A 23,449-nucleotide genomic window follows, 5' to 3' on the forward strand; every position below is an offset into this window, starting at 1 on the left:
ATACTCTACATAGAGAATCCTAAAGATGCTACCAGAAAAGATGCTACTACTAGAGCTAGTCAATGAATTTGGTAAAGTAGCAGGATACAAAATTAATGCACAGAAATCTCTGGCATTCCTATACACTAATGATGAAAAAACTGCAAGTGTAATTAAGAAAACACTCCCATTTACAATTGTAACAAAAAGAATAAAATATCTAGGAATAAACCTAATGAAGGAGACAAAACACCTGTATGCAGAAAATTATAAGACACTGATGAAAGAAATTAAAGATGATACAAATAGATGGAGAGGTATACCATGTTCTTGGATTGGAAGAATCAATATTGGGAAAATGACTCTACTACCCAAAGCAATCTACAGATTCAATGCAATCCCTGTCAAACTACCAATGGCATTTTTCACAGAAGTAGAACAAAAAATTTCACAATTTGTGTGGAAACACAGAAGACCCCAAATAGCCAAAACAATCTTGAGAACAAAAAACGGAGCTGGAGGAATCAGGCTTCCTGACTTCAGACTATACTACAAAGCTACAGTAATCAAGACAGTATGGTACTGGCACAAAAACAGAAATATAGATCAATGGAACAGGATAGAAAGCCCAGAGATAAACCCACGCACATATGGTCACCTTATCTTTGATGAAGGAGGCAAGAATATTCAGTGGAGAAAAGACAGCCTCGTCAATAAGTGGTGCTGGGAAAACTGGATAGCTACATGTAAAAGATTGAAATTAGAACACTCCCTAACACCATACACAAAAATGAATTCAAAATGGATTAAGGACCTAAATGTACGGCCAGACACTATCAAACTCTTAGAGGAAGACATAGGCAGAACATTCTATGACATAAATCACAGCAAGATCCTTTTTGACCCACCTCCTAGAGAAATGGAAATAAAAACAAAAATAAACAAATGGGACCTAATGAAACTTCAAAGCTTTTGCACAGCAAAGGAAACCATAAACAAGACGAAAAGACAACCCTCAGAATGGGGAGAAAATATTTGCAAATGAAGCAACTGACAAAGGATTTATCTCCAAAATTTACAAGCAGCTCATGCAGCTCAATATCAAAAAAAAAAAAAAACAACCCAATCCAAAAATAGGCAGAAGATCTAAATAGACTTTTCTCCAAAGAAGATATACAGATTGCCAACAAACACATGAAAGAATGCTCAACATCATTAATCATTAGAGAAATGCAAATCAAAACTACAATGAGATATCATCTCACACCAGTCAGAATAGCCATCATCAAAAAATCTACAAACCATAAATGCTGGAGAGGGTGTGGAGAAAAGGGAACCCTCTTGCACTGTTGGTGGGAATGTAAATTGGTACAGCTACTATGGAGAACAGTATGGAGGTTCCTTAAGAAACTGAACAAATTACCATACAACCCAGCAATCCCAATACTGGGCATATACCCTGAGAAAATCATAATTCAAAAAGAGTCATGTACCAAAATGTTCATTGCAGCTCTATTTACAATAGCCAGGACATGGAAGCAACCTAAGTGTCCATCGACAGATGAATGGATAAAGAAGATGTGACACATATATACAATGGAATATTACTCAGCCATAAAAAGAAACAAAGTTGAGTTACTTGTAGTGAGGTGGATGGACCTAGAGTCTGTCCTACAGAGTGAAGTAAGTCAGAAAGAGGAAAAACAAATACCGTATGCTAACACATATATATGGAATCTAAGAGAAAAAGAAAAGTTTATGAAGAACCTAGGGGCAAGACAGGAATAAAGACACAGACCTACTAGAGAATGGACTTGAGGATATGGGGAGGGGGAAGGGTAAGCTGGGACAAACTGAGAGAGTAGCACGGACATATATACACTACCAAACGTAAAATAGATAGGTAGTGGGAAGTAGCCGCATAGCACAGGGAGATCAGCTGGGTGCTTTGTGACCACCTAGAGGGGTGGGATAGGGAGGGTGGGAGGGCGGGTGACACAAGAGGGAAGAGATATGGGAACATATGTATAGGTATAACTGATTCACTTTGTTATAAAGCAGAAACTAACACACCATTGTAAAGCAATTATACTCCAATGAAGATGTTTAAAAAAAAAAAGCATGGAATGGAGCTAAAATGGCAGAATGAAAGGACAAGTTTTTCAAATTCTAGCACATAATCAGCTGTTTATTCCACCTACTGTAAACAATATCTAGGCTGCAGAATAATTCCAAAACAAATAAGATAACCTTATGAGTTTGTGTGTCTGGAATAACACAAGTCAAGAACAACTACTGGAAATATTTTAGCCCTCATTCTTCTTCTAGAAACACAGATTACATGGAATGCATGTGTATACATTTGCATTCAAAGATTATTTCTTTATCATACCTGAGCATTCATAAAACATTATTCCTTTTCCTTTGGTGGACCTCAAAAATGTGTGGAAGTACTACTTAAAAATTAAGTGATTAGAAGAGCAAAAACATTGTTTCTAATGCATGTGTTCATTAAGTGATAGTAACACATATGGTGACAAATATTTTGCCTATGTAGACTGAAGCCCTGAGTGCTGATATAATTCAAATAACTGGACAACTGATATTTATTTTACTGACTCAAAATTAGAGGGTTAAGTTAAAGTGGTCATTGTAGGTGAAAGCCGTATGAAGCTTCAAAGTCCAAGAATGACCTACACATAACTCTGAATGGGAAGAAGTCTCTATAAACTCAGTGTTGGGAACTATTGACCTGAAAGCTTGAAATGGCTCCTTGTATTTCTTTTGCAGTAGTATTTCTTCTGGCAAAGAAGAGAAAGAAAAACAATCAAAGATACCTCATAGATGCAGAATAGGTCATATATTATGTCTTCTCATCAGTCATTCAACTCTTCTAGTCTTGGTATCCATTTTTGTTTGCATATATATTGATATTTACTAAATTACTGGCTAACAATAATTGATAAAACAGTGTGACAGTCTTTTCTTTGGGTATCACAGTGCTAGTTGAAAATGTAGGATACAACAGCAGTTGCTTTTTGGGTTTTGAATTACTAGTATATATTTCTTTTAAGTGCTAAGATTGTTCTTAATGAGCCCACAAGTAAGGCATTATTCATCTTCCCTACCTGAACGTGACTGAGCCATAGAAGAAACTTGCTCAGATATAAAAGGAGAGTGTGGAGAAACCAATGTGGTGCTAAAATGCTACCAGAGCCACACTATCATTAAGTATGCTTATTCATTGAAAATTAATAAAAACTTAATTTTACAATAATTGCTATAGATATAAATGTTAATATTTCATGAATAACTCATTTTCCAGCTTTTAAATCCAAAACTTTGCATTTCTGTTATGTAAAGTAGTATCCATTTACTAACTTTTCATGCCTTTCATTCAGATTTTCAAAGGTTTTAGTATTACACTCACTCTTGTACTTAAATCCATAAAAATCCAAAAACATGTATCAGAGGCAATAAGTTCTTTTAACATGTTTTTTGACATGTAAATGACCTACTGCATTTGACACTGAATCACTTAAAACAAAACAAAAGTGAAGGAAAAGGGCATAGATGAAAATAAATGCATTCAGTAAACTATATAGAAATAAACTGACCTTCTTAAAATTTTTGTTTATGTCAACCAGACTGAGCAGGAAGATGTGGTCCTTGGCTCCCAGCAGCAGCCTGCCCCTCTCCTCATCTAACAAAGTGGTTTGGAAATCCAGTCCTTCCGATGAGCCCAAAAAGGGAATACAGCTATTTGAAAGCAGCAAGTCTACGGGGAAGTAAAAGAAGGATAAAAAGAAAGAAAAAATTCTGAATAAGCAAAATCTTTATTTGCCTCCATACACACACTGTTCCACTTTGTAAATGCATATACACAGCATGAAAGCTCCAATTTAGATATATGAAAACAATATACAGTTTTTAGCACATACTCATTTAGCAAGAGATGGAACTTATATTTGTATTTTATTGACATGTTTATCTTATTATCAAAAATGAATATAAAACATGTTAACACAAAAGCAATAAATGCAAAATTTCTCACAACGCTGTTTTACCTTTTTTTAAAATACCTTTTTTAAAGTAAATCTATTTATCTATTTTTGGCTGCATTGGGTCTTCATTGCTGCACATGGGCTTTCTCTAGTTGCCGCAGGTAAGCGGGGGCTACCCTTCATTGCGGTGTCCAGGTAGTCGTGGTGCACGGGCTTAGTTGCTCCACGGAACGTGGGATCTTCCCGGACCAGGGTTCAAACCTGTGTCTCCTGCATTGGCAGGCAGAGTCTTAACCACTGCGCCACCAGGGAAGTCCCTGCCTTCTTAAGTTATAAATTAAAGCATCTACCAACTACAGTAAGATTTGCAAACTGATCAAAGTATCAACGTATGCAAAGTAAGCAGCAAACTAAGTGTGTGATAAATCTCAGGCATTTTTTCTCCCTTCTACTTTTGATAGTGTTCAGATTGACCCCATGTCTGGAAGATTACACGGCGCCTATTTCACATATACAGTAAGATGTAAACAAAGAAGCAATGGATTCTGAAGGAGATGTGATCCTGAACCAGTGATGGAATCAGAATTATAAAGCAAGAAGGGACCTTAAAAATCAGTTAATGCAAATTCATGATGTTATAAATGGAGGTGTTTAATTCCATCAAGATGAAGCCACATGCCCTAAAGTCACAAAACTATGGTGGCAAAGCTGATAACATAACCTCAATCCCAGTCTCCATTTATCTTTGGTTTGTTACCGGGCCTAATTCTTTGTTCTGGTTATAATTGTGATATGAACAGATTCCTATTTAAATTTAGGTCTGAGGGTTAGTGGTTAGGACTCCACGCTCCCACTGCTGAGGGCACAGGTTCAATCTCTGGTCAAGGAACTAAGATCCCGCAAGCCATGTTGCATGGCCAAAGAAAACAAAAACCAAAAATAAAACCAAACAAAATAAATAAATAAATTTAGGTCTGAGTTTACAGGAGCCCAAATCTTTTCAATATGTTTCACCCCAAGTACAAAACATACCCTCTCATTTTCTACAACCCTAGACTATTAAATACCAATAAGATAATAATATCACTCATCACTTTTATTAAAGTCCATTATGTTACTGGACTTTAAAACTAAATCATTATGTTCAAGCAATTCATTATCAATTAATGAGAAAAGTAAAAAGAGACGATGTCTTAGAAACAGGCATCAAGATGCTTCCGAAATGTGTAATGGCAGTTTTCAATCTCTGTAAAATGGATATTTGAGTCCCTTAAATTTAAAGCCTATATATTCCATCCATCAACTGTGGGCTTTATTACTATTTGATGTTTTTGAGAATTCCTGTCACTCTACTTTTCTAATTTACAATGATTAAATGTTACTTCTTTTAGTCACTGAGATAGATTTTTTGTCTTAGTTTTGACAAACTAAAAGGTCATATGCTGAAGAAGACACGATACTATTTGAATTCTCAAGTGAGTGTGGCTTTACCAAACATAAATGTCTTATTAATATTTATGAATCATGCTTTGTGCACCCTGGATCGAAGTCTTAACTCTACACGAATTATTTTTCTACTAAAGTTAAATAAAACCTTAAGCGTTTTTCAGACCAAAGACACAATGGGATAATATATTTTAGCATCTTCAAATGTAGTAATAAGCCTATTTTTCAGGGCTGATATCCAGTAAATATTCCGTATTGATTGCAAAGTAAAACAGAAGGGAAAAGAATGGAACCAAGAGAACAGACAAGACAGATACGATCTAAAGCTTAAAAAGAGAAAACATTTCACACAAACCTTTATTCAATCAGGCAATTCTGTATCTTCCATGGGATTTCCCCTTGTTTAACTAAGAATGAAATGGGCAAAATGGAAGTATGTAAAGGGATTTCCAAGAGGATATCTTGACCCAACTAATAGAGGAAAGCAGGTTTTAGGTTATAAATCCATACTATTTCAAGTGTCCACAGATTATAATCAACTATTTTGAACTATGCATTGCAATGTTAATTACAAAATGAAACATGGCTAAGCCTAATAAGCAGGAGTGTGAGCTTTAGGCCCAGATCAGCTGCATCATATCCTAGTTTTGCAACTCTGGCTGTGTGATCGAGGACAACAAATTTAAACTCTCTGTGCCTTGGTTTTCTCATCTATAAAGTAATTCTCATGATGATTAAAGGAGGTAATTTATATAAAGTTCTTAGAACAATGCCTTGAAAATAGGAAAAGTTCAAAAAACATTAACTGTTACTTTGAATATTAAACTCCGGTTTGGGCCAAATAAGTTCTATTAAAGAGTATTATCTCATCTTCCATGAAATCTGACTTATGAAGACTAGAATAGCTCTATGTTTTTTAAAATAATATTTGAATACATTAAAAAGCTACTCTGTCCACAAATATTTATAAGCTTCTAGTACGTGTTAAGTATTGAACATGCTGCTTAAGGTTATGGAATGGCTGAGTCCTACCATCAAGGAGCTCACAGATCCCTGTGCAAATAGATATGCACAGACAGTACAACATATGCATAGACAATACAACATAAGCACAATAAATTATAATACAAGTGTATACAAAATGTTAACAAATCTTTCAGGTAATTAATTGTGCATCGCCTTACAAAAGGAGGTGATACTTGTGAACAATCTTGAAGGACAGACAGAAGCTTTACAGGAAAAACATAAAGAAAAGTTTATTCCAAGAAGAAGAGTGCTAGGATGTACAAGGGTACACACCATCGTATATTATACTTGCGTACTGCATGTTTAATGCTATCTCCTACTATGGGGTATGAGTTCCTTCAGGGCCAAGACCAGGCCTTACTTATCTTGGAAACCGCAGCACGTATCTCAGAGTCTGAGACAAATCAAGCACTTTAATAAATTTGGGGAATTGCAGTAGTTCAGTATGCTGGAACAGAGAGAAGAGGCAGGGGCAGTGAGAAGTGAGGATGCCTCCAGGTAATTAGGGCATAAGATGGCAGGCTGCGGAGGTCGGGTATTATGTAGGTAACTGAAAGCCACTAAAGTATTTTGTGCAGGAAACGTGACAGAGACTATAGCTGAATATTACAAAAATAAGTCTGGCTGCAGTGTTCAGGATGGATGAGAATCAGGAAAGATGGGGGCAGAGAGCCTCCCCAGAAGTTTCTGAAACGTGATGAGTCCCTGAATTATGGCAGTGCTAACGGGAAGAGGACGACATTTAAGAATCTTGCGTCTCATTTTCCGTCTCTACGCAAACAGTGAGAAAAATAAAGTTGAGGTCATCATTTGCTTTATTTTCTTTTACCATAATTAATTCTATTGGTTTTAGTTTCAAACAAATTTGACAAGGAAAAACAGCTGCAAAAATAGTGACTAACCTGAAGCATTATCACTTCAAAATGATTTAACGTTGCCTTTTAACAATGTTAGCATCAGAACGATTAAAGCATGCTTCCCAGATGCTTTGTAGCCAAACTAAATAACAAGACTTAGGCATTACATATGAAAATTTCTCAGGCTGATGCACACATTTTGAAAAGACCTTGGGACAGGGATTGGAACAGGTTCCCTCTTCCCCAAACAGTTTATCTTTCTTGCATTTCTGCCAAACCAAGCAAAGTCATTTTTGTTTCCACGGGATCATCCAGCCTAGAAAAAAAAAAGTTAAATCCCGAGTCTGAATCTTAACACCTAAAGCTGATACACTCCAAGGGTTTCAGGAACCAGATATGGATGCTAGCTGTGCAGGCTGCAAACTCATGCAAGTTAAAGACTAATAATTTGGCAATATATTTCAAAGCTTTATTTTTTTCTTTTCTTAAACTGGCAAGTCTCAGGCACGTGATTTTTAAGATTGTCCACAGTTTATAATCCTTTTGAACAGAAACTCCGTCTTGTTTTTTTTCCCCCTTTGGTAGTGGGGTGAATGGCTTCACAAATGCCATTCAGATAGGGCCTGCTCTGTACTTACTTAGCCAGCCCCACCTTTCCTCAGACTTCTAGGTCCTAAATGCATTCTTTGTTCTATCTACCTAAACCTTTGACCGAAACTACCATAATCACTCCTTCTAGCCGTTCTTTTAGCAATTCATTGTCCTATCACCTTGTTCTCAGTTTGTAATCTCACTCAATCACCCAGGCCCTCAAATTCCCACTCTTGTTCTCAGTACATTCTTGAAAAATCTACAGCTGATTATTTCTGAAATAAACGCATCAAAGTTATGATTCATCGTTTACTCTACTAGTTTAACTATGGAAATCATGCACATGATGGATTTTAACTGAATGTCGACACAGACCAGATGTTCATAATCCATGATCAATAAACCACGGCAGGGCTTCCCTGGTGGCACAGTGGTTGAGAGTCCGCCTGCCGATGCAGGGGACACGGCTTCGTGGCCCGGTCCGGGAAGATCCCACATGCCGCAGAGCGGCTGGGCCCGTGAGCCATGGCCGCTGAGTCTGCGCGTCCGGAGCCTGTGCTCCGCAACGGGAGAGGCCACAACAGCGAGAGGCCGGCATACCGCAAAAAATAAATAAATAAATAAACAAACCAACCACGGCAGAGCAACGGGATGGTTCTGAGGTTCAAAACTCCTATAAACAGCATGGTATTTTCCTATATTTGTACATATGTGTGCATTGCTGAAGAGTATGTCCAGAGTTCATCAACATCCCCTGATATCTTACCAGAAGTCACAGGTAAATTGTATGTCTCCCACATACAGTTAATAACATATTTAGAATAATTTCTCATTTCTAACACAACAAAGTAAGTCTCTACCCTCATAAAACTAGATTTTTGAAAGCAAACAACTGAAAGCAAACATCTAAGATCGCCAGGTACTGTGCGCACGCTCCGACGACTGATAACGAGTTCCACTCTCATTGACCTCATAGCCTAGTGGAGAGAAAATGCTCATCCACAACAAAAATGAGAATATACATTTTTTTTTCCAGTGGCTGGAGACTTTATTTATCTAGTTATTTATTTATTTAGGCCACACCTTGTGGCATGCGGGATGCTGGACCTTAGTTACCTGACCAGGGATCAAACCCATACCCTGGGGTTAATTCCGTGCACTGGGAGCACCGAGTCTTAACCACTGGACCATCAGGGAAGTCCCAAGAATATACTTGTGACAAAGGACAACAGTACTTAAAGTAGTAGACTGTTAAATATTTTTAATAGTAAAATAGAAAGGACTTCCTCTCTGTGTCTCCATTAGCAAAAGCCAAATAACACAATTCTCGCCAATACAGTGGGTAGAGAAACTAAATGGTCTCTGATCACCTTCCAACCCTGGAGTTCTAGGGCATTAGAACCTAACATTGAACTTTGTTAAAACGGACAATGTATCGAGTAACAAACTGTCATTCATCTATTTACTCCAGGCCATTGCTCTGTTCTTTGGAACAGGTAGTCTCTAACCTTTGGGAAGAACAGAAATACGGTATACGGCAATTAGAGCTAAAGGGAGAACTTCTCAATAAACCTGTTTGACTCCTCTGTTACCAATTCAGTGAGGCCCAGAATGGTTAAGTGGGCTTCACGAAACCAGTTTTCTCTTCGTGGCAGAATACAGCAGCAATGAATCCCCTCACCTACAGCCACATGCCCCTCCATGTGAGGGCAAGGCTGAAGATCCCACCGTCCCTGCTCCTATTTGAAATAAATGCTTGTTCTGAAAAGAATTCTTTGTAACTCCCTTTTAGTGTCCCTTCATATAATTGTTCATTCAGCCTGAAGAAACATTTGACCTGATGCTCTACAGTCTTGCTCGCTACCCCAGAGAGGAAAGGAGTGGTCAGTCACATTGAATCTAATAAATTTAGGATTAAGCAGCACAGACTTCCTCAATGTTTCACTGTTAAATGAATAAAATCCCAAACCCTTGAATTCCTGCATTTATTGCCAGAAATTCTAAACTGGGTGGAGTTGACAATCTCTCTCACGAGAAGACTACAGAGCTAAAAAATGGCTTCCCACATCCTTTAAAGAACACTTCACAGGAAGATCTTTTTTTAAAGAAGAAAATCAAAGTTATTAAAGGCAGAATTTCATGGGGTAAAAATAACATCAGCTTTGAGAAAAGTCAATTTCCAGTAGAATTTCTCAGCAGAGAAAGCTTACAGCCAACAATGAATCCAGATCAAAACCCTGTCACCTTGGGGATTCCCTGGTGGGCCAGTGGTTAGGACTCAGCACTTGCCAAAAAAAAACAAAGCAAAACAAACAAAAAACAACCCCCCCCCCAAAAAAAATACCTGTCACCTTTCCCTACCATCTCAGAATATTCAGCACAAAAGCACAAATTCTTGCCCCACCTACCCCCTCTTTTTCCTCAAGGAAATAGCCATTATATCAGTAGGGCTGTTCTGAGGGTTCTTGAATACAGTCACATCTCCAGTGTGTTCTCTGCCAAACTGTCTAAATAAAGAAGGAAAGGAGTTTTTTTTCCTGCCTTCCCCATAAATTCAGTTTCTCCCCCTTGATCTCTGAATTCCCTGGGCTTCCATGCCAACCGTTAGGCTCCCAAGATTCTTTCTATGGAACTCCTTCGTCCCATAGTTCCCATAAATGTTTTGGCTACCAAAACACCCTTACCATCCCCCAACCCCCAAAGCCTGTTCTCAGTTTGGGTCCGGAATTGAGTAAAGGGAGCAAACTGCTCATCCCAAAATGAAAATTAGTCACTAATGCTGTGGCTCACTGAGTCCCTTTGGCTCTCTGTGAACCTGTATTTGTCTCTCCCGCTTTTGGTCTGAGGCAAGGGAGGAATTCTTTCTTGGATCTAACGTTTCGAAAGCGAACTCATCTTAAATTGGCCCTACCTGACTTTCAATTGGTTTTCTGAGGTTTGAGATCATATGAAAAGACCTTGGTCACCAAGTTGGCTCACTTCCACCTATCAAACATACCCCTTATTCTCTATTTAAGTATCTTTAGTCTCCATAGCTAACTGCTCAAACAATATCAAATGTATAAAGAATGTTATTCAAAGCTAAACTCCCGACAAAAGACTAAATTATAGGCGTATTATCGTTATATTTTCCTAGGTGAAAAGTCTAACCCTAACCTTGCAAATGCAAGTTCAAATCAGAAAGAAAAAACAATGAAACTCTTATTTGCTCATCTGCAATGGAATGTTGGAAATCATTCTGTTCATTAGGTCTTAGACAGAACATTATCTATATCAATAATAAATCACATGATGCCACATAGGGAAACATAAATTAGGAACAAATAAAGCCTATTACTCATCAAGCTACATTCTTGCCAGGACAGGATGTGAAATAGGAGTGTAGTAATTTTACACCATCGCATTTTCATCTACATCCATGCATTTAAGTCACAGGTTTCTTCTTCTTTGGCTAGCTTTCAACAGTAGACGCTTTATACAATCCATCACATGTGAGATTCATAATTTACGATTATGGGTGCCTTTTAAATTCTTACTTTGAGTAAGAATGAATTGTTTTAAATTCTCAAAAGCTTGGCCATGATAAATTTTCCTACTGAGCTATAAAATGGCTAACATTATAAATAACTGATACATTTCCAGAAGAACAATTCAATAACAGAATAAACTGCCTCAGAGGGTAATTCAATAACAGAATAAACTGCCTCAGAGGGTAATTCTAGGAAAGACAGATTCTATTTTGACAATTATTTTCTTAATTCCCTTCAAAATATTGAGAATTTCTCCTTTTTCAAATTTCAAGGTATATTTAAAATCAAAACACCATGTCACAAGTGAATAGGAGTTTGTTTTCAATATAGTATGTGTACTTAATTTTTTAAAAACTTAGAAAAGTCATACCTTAATACACCATCTTTTACTGATTCTAAATAGCAAGACAAATATGACAAGACCAAATAATTCCTCAAGATAAGATCACCACAAGTTAATGTACAGAGCAAAGAGTTGTGAGAATAACTTTAAAAAACAATATTTTATAACAATATTACTTTTTAAATTAATTATATTAATCAAAGTTAAGTATATACATACCAAAAGGTAAAGTTAAAAGGCATATATAAGCCTATCTGTCACTTCTCCCATCCTCTGTCCACCTCTAATCTAGACCCCATATTAACACATTTAGTAGTTTATTTTCTATTATTTTCATATATAGAAATAATATGTATGTACTACTACCTTTTAAAACATCATTTTCAGACATTTCCACTGAATTCCTGTTTATAGAAGTTGAGAGTTCTAGCTTTCTTATGCCAACTCTTTCCCTCCAACCAAGCTCCTAACACTACGGTATGTCCATTCTTATAAAAGCTATATTTAATCATTCCATTACTATCGCAAGGTAAATATTCTTCCCTACTTTGAAAAGTAATGTTCTCTAAATAAAGACTATTACAAGTGACAAAGAAGGACACTGCATCATGATCAAGGGATCAATCCAAGAAGATATAACCATTGTAAATATTTATGCACCCAACATAGGAAAACCTCAATACATAAGGCAAATACTAACAGCCATAAAAGGGGAAATTGACAGTAACACAATCATAGTAGGGGACTTTAACACCCCACTTTCACCAATGGACAGTTCATCCAAAATGAAAATAAATAAGGAAACAAGCTTTAAATGATACATTAAACAAGATGGAGTTAATTGATACTTATAGGACATTCCATCCAAAAACAGCAGAATACACTTTCTTCTCAAGTGCTCATGGAACATTCTCCAGGGTAGATCATACCTTGGGTCACAAATCAAGCCTTGGTAAATTTAAGAAAATTGAAATTGTATCAAGTATCTTTTCCGACCACAACACTATGAGACTAGACATCGATTACAGGAAAAAAATCTGTAAAAAATACAAACACAGGGAGGCTAAATTAATAACGAAGAGATCACTGAAGAAATCAAAGAGGAAATCAAAAAATACCTAGAAACAAATGGCAATGAAAACACGACAACCCAAAACCTATGGGATGCAGCAAAAGCAATTCTAAGAGGGAAGCTTATAGCAATACAAACCTACTTTAAGAAACAAGAAACATCTCAAATAAACAACCTAACCTTACACCTAAAGCAATTAGAGAAAGAAGAACAAAAAAACCCAAAGTTAGCAGAAGGAAAGAAATCATAAAGATCAGATCAGAAATAAATGAAAAAGAAATAAAGGAAATGATAGCAAAGATCAATCAAACTAAAAGCTGGTTCTTTGAGAAGATAAACAAAATTGATAAACCATTAGCCAGAATCATCAAAAAAAAAGGGAGAAGACCCAAATCAATAGAATTAGAAATGAAAAAGGACAAGTAACAACTGACACTGCAGAAATACAAAAGATCATGAGAGATTACTACAAGCAACTCTATGCCAATAAAATGGACAACCTGGAAAAAATGGACAAATTCTTAGAAAAGCACAACCTTTGGAGACTGAACCAGGAAGAAATAGAAAATATAAACAGACCAATCACAAGCACTGAAATTAAGACTGTGATTCAAAATCTTGCAACAAACAAAAGCCCAGGATCGGATGGCTTCACAGGCAATTCTATCAAACATTTACAGAAGAGCTAACACCTATCCTTCTCAAACTCTTCCAAAATATAGCAAAGGGAGGAACACTCCCATACTTATTCTACAAAGCCACCATCACCCTGATACCAAAACTAGACAAAGATGCCACGAAGAAAGAAAACTACAGGCCAATATCACTGATGAATATAGATGCAAAAATCCTCAACAGAATACTAGCAAACAGAATCCAACAGCATATTAAAAGTATTATACACCATGATCAACTGGGGTTTATCCCAGGAATGCAAGGATTCTTCAATATACGCAAATCAATCAATGTGATACACCATATTAACAAATAGAAGGATAAAAACCATATGATCATCTCAATAGATGCAAAAAAAAGCTTTTGACAGAATTCAACACCCATTTATGATAAAAACCCTCCAGAAAGTAGGCATAGAGGGAACTTACCTCAACATAATAAAGGTCATATATGACAAACCCACAGCCAACACCATTCTCAATAGTGAAAAACTGAAACCATTTCCACTAAGATCAGGAACAAGACAAGGTTGCTCACTCTCACCACTATTATTCAACATTGTTTTGGAAGTTTTAGCCACAGCAATCAGAGAAGAAAGGAAATAAAAGGAATTCAAACCGAAAAAGAAGAAATAAAACTGTCACTGTTTGCAGATGACATGACACTATACATAGAGAATCCTAAAGATGCTACCAGAAAACTACTAGAGCTAATCAATGAATTTGGTAAAGTAGCAGGATACAAAATTAATGCACAGAAATCTCTGGCATTCCTATACACTAATGATGAAAAATCTGAAAAAGAAATTAAGGAAACACTCTCATTTACAATTGCAACACAAAGAACAATATACCTAGGAATAAACCCACCTAAGAAGACCAAAGACCTGTATGCAGAAAACTATAAGACACTGATGAAAGAAATTAAAGATGATACAAATAGATGGAGAGATACACCATGTTCTTGGATTGGAAGAATCAACATTATGAAAATGACTACTACCCGAAGCAATCTACAGATTCAGTGCAATCCCTGTCAAACTACCAATGGCATTTTTCACAGAAGTAGAACAAAAAATTTCACAATTTGTGTGGAAACACAGAACACTCCGAATAGCCAAAGCAATCTTGAGAACAAAAAACGGAGCTGGAGGAATCAGGCTCCCTGACTTCAGACTATACTACACAGCTACAGTAATCAAGACAGTATGGTACTGGCACAAAAACAGAAATATAGATCAATGGAACAGGATAGAAACCCCAGAGATAAACCTAGGCACATATGGTCACCTTATCTTTGCTAAAGGAGGCAGGAATATACAATGGAGAAAAGACAGCCTCTTCAATAAGTGGTGCTGGGAAAACTGGACAGCTACATGTGAAAGAATGAAATTAGAACACTCCCTAACACCATACACAAAAATAAACTCAAAATGGATTAAAGACCTAAATGTAAGGCCAGACACTATCGAACTCTTAGAGGAAAATATAGGCAGAACACTCTATGGCACAAATCACAGCAAGATCCTTTTGACCCACCTCCTAGAGAAATGGAAATAAAAACAAAAATAAACAAATGGGACCTAATGAAACTCAAAAGCTTTTACACAGCAAAGGAAACCATAAACAAGACCAAAAGACAACCCTCAGAATGGGAGAAAATATTTGCAAATGAAGCAACTGACAAAGGATTAGTCTTCAAAATTTACAAGCAGCTCATGCAGCTCAATATCAAAAAAACAAACAACCCAATTAAAAATGGGCAGAAGACCTAAACAGACATTTCTCCAAAGAAGATATACAGATTGCCAACAAACACATGAAAGGATGCTCAACATCATTAATCATTAGAGAAATGCAAATCAAAACTACAATGAGATATCATCTCACACCAGTCAGAATAGCCATCATCAAAAAATCTACATACAGTAAATGCTGGAGAGGGTGTGGAGAAAAGGGAACCCTCTTGCACTGCTGGTGGGAATGTAAATTGATACAGCCACTATGGAGAACAGTATGGAGGTTCCTTAAAAAACTACAAATAGAACTACCATATGACCCAGCAATCCCACTACTGGGCATATACTCAGAGAAAACCATAAGTCAAAAAGAGACATGTACCACAATGTTCATTGCAGCTCTATTTACCATAGCCAGGGCATGGAAGCATCCTAAGTGTCCATCGACAGATGAATGGATAAAGAAGATGTGGCATATATATACAATGGAATATTACTCAGCCATAAAAAGAAACGAAATTGAGTTATTTCTAGTGAGGTGGATGGACCTAGAGTCTGTCATACAGAATGAAAAAAAACCAAAAAACAAATACCATATGCTAACACATATATATGGAATAAAAAAAAAAAATGGGGCTTCCCTGGTGGCGCAGTGGTTGAGTATCTGCCTGCTAATGCAGGGGACACAGGTTCGAGCCCTGGTCTGGGAGGATCCCACATGCCGTGGAGCAACTAGACCCGTGAGCCACAACTACTGAGCCTGCGCGTCTGGAGCCTGTGCTCCGCAACAAGAGAGGCCACGATAGTGAGAGGACTGCGCACTGCGATGAAGAGTGGCCCCCGCTTGCCACAACTAGAGAAAGCCCTCATACAGAAACGAAGACCCAACACAGCAAAAATAAATAAATAAAATTTAAAAAAATAAAATGGTCATGAAGAACCTAGGGGCAAGACGGGAATAAAGACGCAGACCTACTAGAGAATGGATTTGAGGACACGGGGGAGGGAAGGTTAAGCTGTGACAAAGTGAGAGAGTGGCATGGACATATATACACTACCAAATGTAAAACTGATAGCTAGTGGGAAGCAGCCACATAGCACAGGGAGATCAGCTTGGTGCTTTGTGACCACCTAGAGGGGTGGGATAGGGAGGATGGGAGGGAGAGAGACGCAAGAGGGAAGAGATATGGGGATATATATATATGAATAGCTGATTCACTTTGCTATAAAGCTGAAACTAACACACCATGGTAAAGCAATTATACTCCAATAAAGTTGTTAAAAAACAAAAAGTAGTGTTCTCTGATTATACTTTCTTTCTTGAAAATAAAAAAAATGTTGTTTTTGTTAATAATTTCCCAATTGTGACATTTGCTTAGACTTCCTTAAGATCATGATCAAAACTTTCCACACCTTCTGAAAAATGCCTCCATAAAATTTTCAAATGGAATTCTGTCAGATTGTTTTTTGTTTTCCTTCAGGAAACATCCCCTCTTGGCCCTTTCTTCCTCTTGCTCCAATCTGGACTGTCTATTCTCTGACCTGAGGAATAGCTTCCTCAAACTTCCTTCTACCACTCTCCTAGTATGAAACTCATTTTTCCTGGATCCCATGTCTTTCCTCTTTGATTTATTTTCTTATTTTGGTGAGCCCATCTCCAGAAGTTTCCTAAAAAAGAGTGACTGTGACTTATATATTTGAAATTTTCCATGTGCGAAAATGTCTTTAATTCACCTTTGTTGATAATTGGGCTAACTATAGAATTCTGGGCTGAACAGCTTTCACCCTCAGAGAGCTGAGGCGTTTACATACTATCCTCTGGCTTCCAAAGTTACGGTTTCAAAGTCTCATGCCATCAGTGTCCCAAGCTTTTGAATGTCTTCTGTTTTTCCTTTCACCTCCTCACTCTTGCTATTATAAAACTTAAAATAATTGGCCTGAATATGTCTTGTTTTGTTTTTCACTTATCATGCTGGGCATTCAGTGTGACAGCTGATCTGAAAGTTAATTTCCACTGATTCAAGAGAATTTCCTTTTGGCTTTTCATTCAGAACAAACAGATGTCAGTTATCTGTGCAACTTTTCTCTAGGTTTTCTCCAGAAAGGGTCCTCTAGCTTACCCAAGGAAGATAATTCTGTACAGGTGTGCACAGAATTTGCATCAGAATATGCTTATGGACTTCCAAGAGGGAGATTCAAAATACAGTCACAGAATAATGTCTTCCTTAATTTCAGTCAGTATTACAGGGCATAAACAATGAGATCATGTTTTCCATTTAGTTTCCCATAAATTGTTAGTTCTCTGCTGATGACTTCAAAATAGACAGCTAAAACCCCACTGCCTCTCCCAAGTCACAGTTCAGAATTTCCAGTAGCCTGCTTGGTACTGTCATTTTTCCCCCAACCACCTGGTCCTACTGACTATAATGACTTTAATGACATGACCTAGTTCCCAGGCTCAAGATAACAGAATCGTTTTTAGTTCCTCTTCCTTATTCCCTTACTCTTTTATTCCCCTATTTAAATAACTGCTACCTGTAAGTATATTGCATTTCCCTCACATCAACTTCCAGGTAAATTTAAAGCCTTATAGATTTCCTCATGCAAATTATCTATTCCTTTTCCTCAAACATTTATTTTTATCATCAGCCAGGCTAAGAGCCATATTACTGCTTCTCAAAATTACTATAACAGGCTCCTAAACAACCTTGTTCCCTGCCCCCCTCCCTCTCCAATCTCTCCCACATTATGCTGTCTATTCTGGTTTTCTCCCTTAAATTAGAATTAAGTTAGAATTTCATGATCAAAATCCTCCAGTGCCAACATATACTTTATTCAATAAACTCTAAATTTCTTCCAATGTTCAAAGTTCAATTTCACACCCAACCTCCTCTGAAATTCTTTGAAATGTTTGGTTTTATTTACCCTAATCCTATGGCATCAATCTTTTTGCAGTTATTTTGTCCCTTAAAAAGACTAGAAGCCCTTGCAGACAAGAATAATGTCTAAATCATTGCTGCAATTCATCACCTCTTCTTTCACATAAGAAGTCTAACAAACATTTAACTGATGATTTTTCAAACTCTAGTGATTCTTGTTTATGTTGGTTTATCTACCTTCCATCTAAACCAGGATTTATTACAGCCTTATTAATAATTCAGAGAGGTTAATGTGCCATTTGGAGACCCAATTGTGGCTCTAATGCTTTGCAATCATAAGAGATTCCTGTTGTGATATCCAAATGTTCCTGTGTGTATTGGGGGTGGGAGGATGGAGGAGAGGAGGGTGGGAAGAGGAGGGAGTTGGAAATAAAACACTCTAAAAGCAGTGCTTCTCAGGATTAACATGCATTCAGATCAGCTGGGATTCTTGCTAAAAAATAGACTCTCACTGAGAAGTCTAGGAGGGAGCCTGAGATTCTGCATTTCTAACAAGCTCTCAAATTATGCTGGCGCTACTGGTCCTTGAACCACAGCTGGAGTAGAAAAGCTAAAGAACACTGTGGCCCCAATTGCCTTGACGTGCTGGACTCTTCTTTCTTCTCCACACTACAGTTTCTCTCAAACCCTTATATGATGATGTGTTAATTTATGCAAAATAGCCAAATTATTATTATTTTTCCTCTACAACACTACATTGTTAGAATAAGGGATGTACAGCTGTGACCAATGTGATTAACTTATAACTAACTGAATTGCTATAAGTGATAAATAACCTACTTAGTTTCAACCAAAGACATATAAAACTTTTTCCCCTCCATTTTCTCATACAAAGAAGAGAAGTACACTCATTTAATATGCATTAACCTGGAAGGAAAATGTAAAGATGCCAAGTTATGATTTATTAATTGACTTTCAAGTAAATGTCCTGTTATGTGTGGCAGGAGAAATTGTATCCAAGATGCCTAAATATATTTTTAAAGACCTTGAATTTTCTTCACATCCTACTTCAATTAATTCAGTAATATATTATGTCTGGTCTCTCTTTGAAGCCTATCATAATATCCATTTGTGCTTTCTAACTTCCAAGGAGCTTTTCCTCTATTATTTCATTTGATCCTTAACCAAAGGATTATCACTAATTTCCAGATGAGAAAACCTAGATTCAGAAAGAGCAAACAACTGTTCTAATGGTACAAGAACAGTACATGGCAGAGAAAGCTAAAACCTATCAAGGTCTCTTCTAACTCTAAGCCCTATCACCCATTACAGCTATATTTTATATTTTAAGATTTACCATTACTTAGAAAAGCAAGGTTCTTTTTCAAAACAATTCTACTTACTGTTTTTATGGAACATACCCACAGACAAGTTCACTTCTATTGCTTCCTCCACTTTACCATTCCATTGGGATTACTGAAATATTTATCTTATTTTCTAGACTGTGTCTGGCTGACTTTGACTTTAGTGAAATAAACCTATTTATGAGTATCTTTCTTCCTAAATAAAAAGCACTTTAGCTTTAATTTATGCCTCTTTTGAATTAATAGGATTAAAACAGCATGTTGAAAGGACTCAGAAAAATGCAAAATGTATATTACAAGTTCTTAAGAGAGAGGCATTTGCCAAATTTTCTGTTAAAGTGACCCAATGACATTCATTTAAAAAAATATCTGTAAACTTATAGTTTTACATTTATACTGAAAGAATCTCACTGCTAAAATTTATTTAATAAGACCCAAGAAATTAGAGCCAAATTTTAGGTAAGTGAAGTCATAAAACAAGAAATTGTAGATAAAAAATTTTATCTCCTCAATAATTTACAGAATAGTAAACCAACTATATACAGTATACGATCTATTCAAAGAAACCTATTTTAACCAAAAAATAGTGGACTGGGTTTAATCCCAGAAAAATTTGCCTTTACTTAAATTATGCCCTTATAAATTCCTTCCATATTTATGCATAACAAGGATGCAATTCAAGTGTCTCATGATGTAGCTCTCCTTTGCCCTGCCAGGAGGACACTACTGACCACATAGGCCTCAGTGATTTTTATGTATGTTCCTAATTCCAGGAACACTTTTTATATGATACATTTGTATGGCAATATTACATCATATGTTACCATATATTATTAGGTAACTTCTACCACTCTGTGAACTTCTACAGATCAATCATGTTTAGAAGAATGCTCTACATAGTGTTAGATAGATTTTAATCATCACTAAATCACAGTGTTGGATACAGGCAAGTTGTAGTACAAACACTACTGTATTGAAACGCAGAAGGCTTGGATCAGCTTTTTAATTATCTACTAATGTGACTCTGAGGTTATTATTTAATCTTCCTGAAGTTTTATTTCTAAATCCTTACATAACAAATTTCTAAACATATGTAGTACTTACAAACCTATATCGATATGTCAAACTGAATATATTTTTATATCTGTTTAACCTCTCTTTCTACCTACACAACAGTTGACACTGATAATGAACCAAACAATAGTTTATTATGCAAAATAAGCAAGTTTTATTAACATATGTTCTAAAAGTAGCCTGATTTTAGGGGAAAAAATTATTTTCTTCAATAGTGTATGAATTATCCCACATTTCTCCTGAATCATTAATTATTCCTCTCCTAGATTATTTCAATTAACAAATAAATATGCTGTTGTTTAGCTCATGAAAAAAAACAAGTCTCTTGATCTCATTGTCCTTCCAGCTACTACTGCCCACGTCTCTATTATGGGAAAACTCCTTGAAAGAACTGTCTACACTTGCCTCCAGTTCCCCCGAGCCCATGCTCTTCAGAATCCATCTTAGTCGTGCTCTGGCTCCCACACTTAAAGACACTGCTCTTATCAAGGTCAACAATAGACTTCTGTTGTTATTTTATTTATTTATTTATTTTTTGCGGTACGCGGGCCTCTCACTGTTGCAGCCTCTCCCATTGCCGAGCACAGGCTCTGGACGCGCAGGCTCAGCGGCCATGGCTCACGGGCCCAGCCGCTCCGCGGCACGCGGGATCCTCCCGGACCGGGGCACAAACCCACGTCCCCTGCATCGGCAGGCAAACTCTCAACCACTGCGCCACCAGGGAAGCCCCCGTTGTTAAATTTAATGTTAATTTTTACTTATCTTTCGTGACACATTAGCTGAATATGACACTGCTGGTAGTCCCTTTTCTTACTTTCTTCCTTTAACTTTCTCTACACCACAACTTCTGATTTTTCTCCTACATACCTGGGCACTTCTTTTAGTTCACTGAGATGCTCAGTCCTCCTTTCACTAATTTCCTGACTTAAGAGTATCCCAGAACTCAATCCTCTAAATTTTCTATATCCCTTAGTCGTCTCACAGAATTTCATGGATTTAAAATTTTCTCTATGCTAACTGCCAAATTCATATCTCCAATTGACATTGTCTATAAACTCCAAAAATGATATACTCAAGTGCTTTCCAGGCATCTTACTTCGATATCTAATAGCCGCCTCAAACGAATATGTCCACTTGATCTTCCCACACAACATTCTTTCACAATCTCTGCCATCTCAATTAATAGTAACCCCATCCTTAGACCAAAAACAAACAAACAAAAAAACCATGGAGTCAGATTTGACTTCTCTCTTACTTCATATCCAATCCATCAACAAATCCTGTTGGCTCTACCTTCATATCTTCTTCTCCTACCTCCACTGCAACCAGTCTGGCTCATAGACCATCATTTCTCACCTGGATTATTACAGTCCTCTCAGACTTGGCTCCCTATTTCCCTGATCTCTCCCTTTCAGTGCACACACAGTACAGAAACCAGAGTGATCCTATAATAATGAAAGTCAGACCATGTCACCTCTGTGCTCAAAATTCTCCAATGGATTCCCATAACACTCAGACTAAAAACCAACGTTTTAACAATGACAACAGTGAAAGGATCTAATACTTCTTCCCTCCTATTAACTCTCTGATTTAATCAATTTTCTTCTTTCTCCCATTCCACTGGTTTTTTTGCCATACTTTAAGATCCTTGAACATGCCAGACACCTTTCCACCTCAGGACTTTTGCACTTGCTGTTCCTTTTGCCAAAAATGTTCCTTTCCTGAGTATCTGCATGACTTGCAACAATAATTTCTTGAAGTATCTGTGAAAACATCACTCTCTGGGTGAGCTCTTTCTTGAGCGCCATATCTGACTACTACACCCCCACCAATCAACTTTCCCGATTCATTGCTCTCCATAGCACTTATCATCTTCCATCTTGCTGTGTAATGTACTTATGTATGGTCTACCTTTCTGTATCAGAATATAAACTACATGATGCCAGGGAGTTTTGCCTCTTCTACTTGCTAACATATCCCCTTGTTGCCAGCATGGGGCTGGAAACAGTGGGCATCATAAATTATTGTTATTAACCACTGAGAGCTGAATATCAAATACACAATAATATTATCCTTGAGCTCTTAAACCTACGAAAGCCCAGTCCCACACACAGCCTCAGTTTAGAGAAAACACATCTGGGAAAACAAGTGAGTCCATTAAAAATTAAACCATCAATGACTTTCTCTATAGAAGAAAATATATGGGAATTCTTACTATCAGATTGATAATACTTCTTTACTATATACTTAAGGAGAGATATTCAGAGCAAGTCATCTTCTTTTCTCATTGATTTGACAACAAAAATGTCCACTTTAGAAAGGAACTCCTGAATGAATGATTTTATGATTCCTTTTAACCCACCCTGAAGGCTACCAACTACTCAAAGACACTACTCTTATCAAAGTCAATAACCACCTAAGGGCTTGTTAACTACTAGAAGACCATGAAGATAAAAATACTGGAAAGTACCTTCAATAAGTTCACGATCTGTGGGTGGTACTGGACTGAGGGAAACTAACCCTAGTAGAAAATGTTTGAGAGTAAACAGAAGCAATTTTAATATATGCTATAAATCCCCAGGAGAAAACTATGTAATATTTTTCACACTTGTTTATATAGGAAAAACTCTGGTCTGGGAACAACCATTAATATCTAGCAAGATAATAGTGTTTCACAAAAATTAATAATTGACAGCATTTATTAAATGTTTACTATGCCAAACACTGTTTTACGTGCTTTACATGGATCAAGACACCTTCACAACTACCTCATTAGAATTAAATAAATTAACGCACTTGGAAAACCCAGTACATAAAATAAACATCCATATGTCCCACAACTAGTAACAGCAGTTAAGACCTAATAAGCAG

General features: G+C 36.9%; 1 protein-coding gene across 1 annotated transcript in view; it reads right to left on the bottom strand.

Annotated features, from left to right (window-relative positions):
* SEMA3D (semaphorin 3D) overlaps positions 1-23,449 on the bottom strand; it is a 209,660-nt gene that overhangs the window by 108,837 nt on the left and 77,374 nt on the right. Inside the window, exon 5 of the mRNA XM_060020342.1 lies at positions 3,597-3,757. Within this exon, the coding sequence (XP_059876325.1) occupies positions 3,597-3,757 (161 nt within the window). The remainder of the gene's footprint in view (positions 1-3,596; positions 3,758-23,449) is intronic.

The sequence above is a fragment of the Delphinus delphis genome, chromosome 9 (assembly GCF_949987515.2).
Source record: "Delphinus delphis chromosome 9, mDelDel1.2, whole genome shotgun sequence".
NCBI lineage: Eukaryota > Metazoa > Chordata > Mammalia > Artiodactyla > Delphinidae > Delphinus > Delphinus delphis.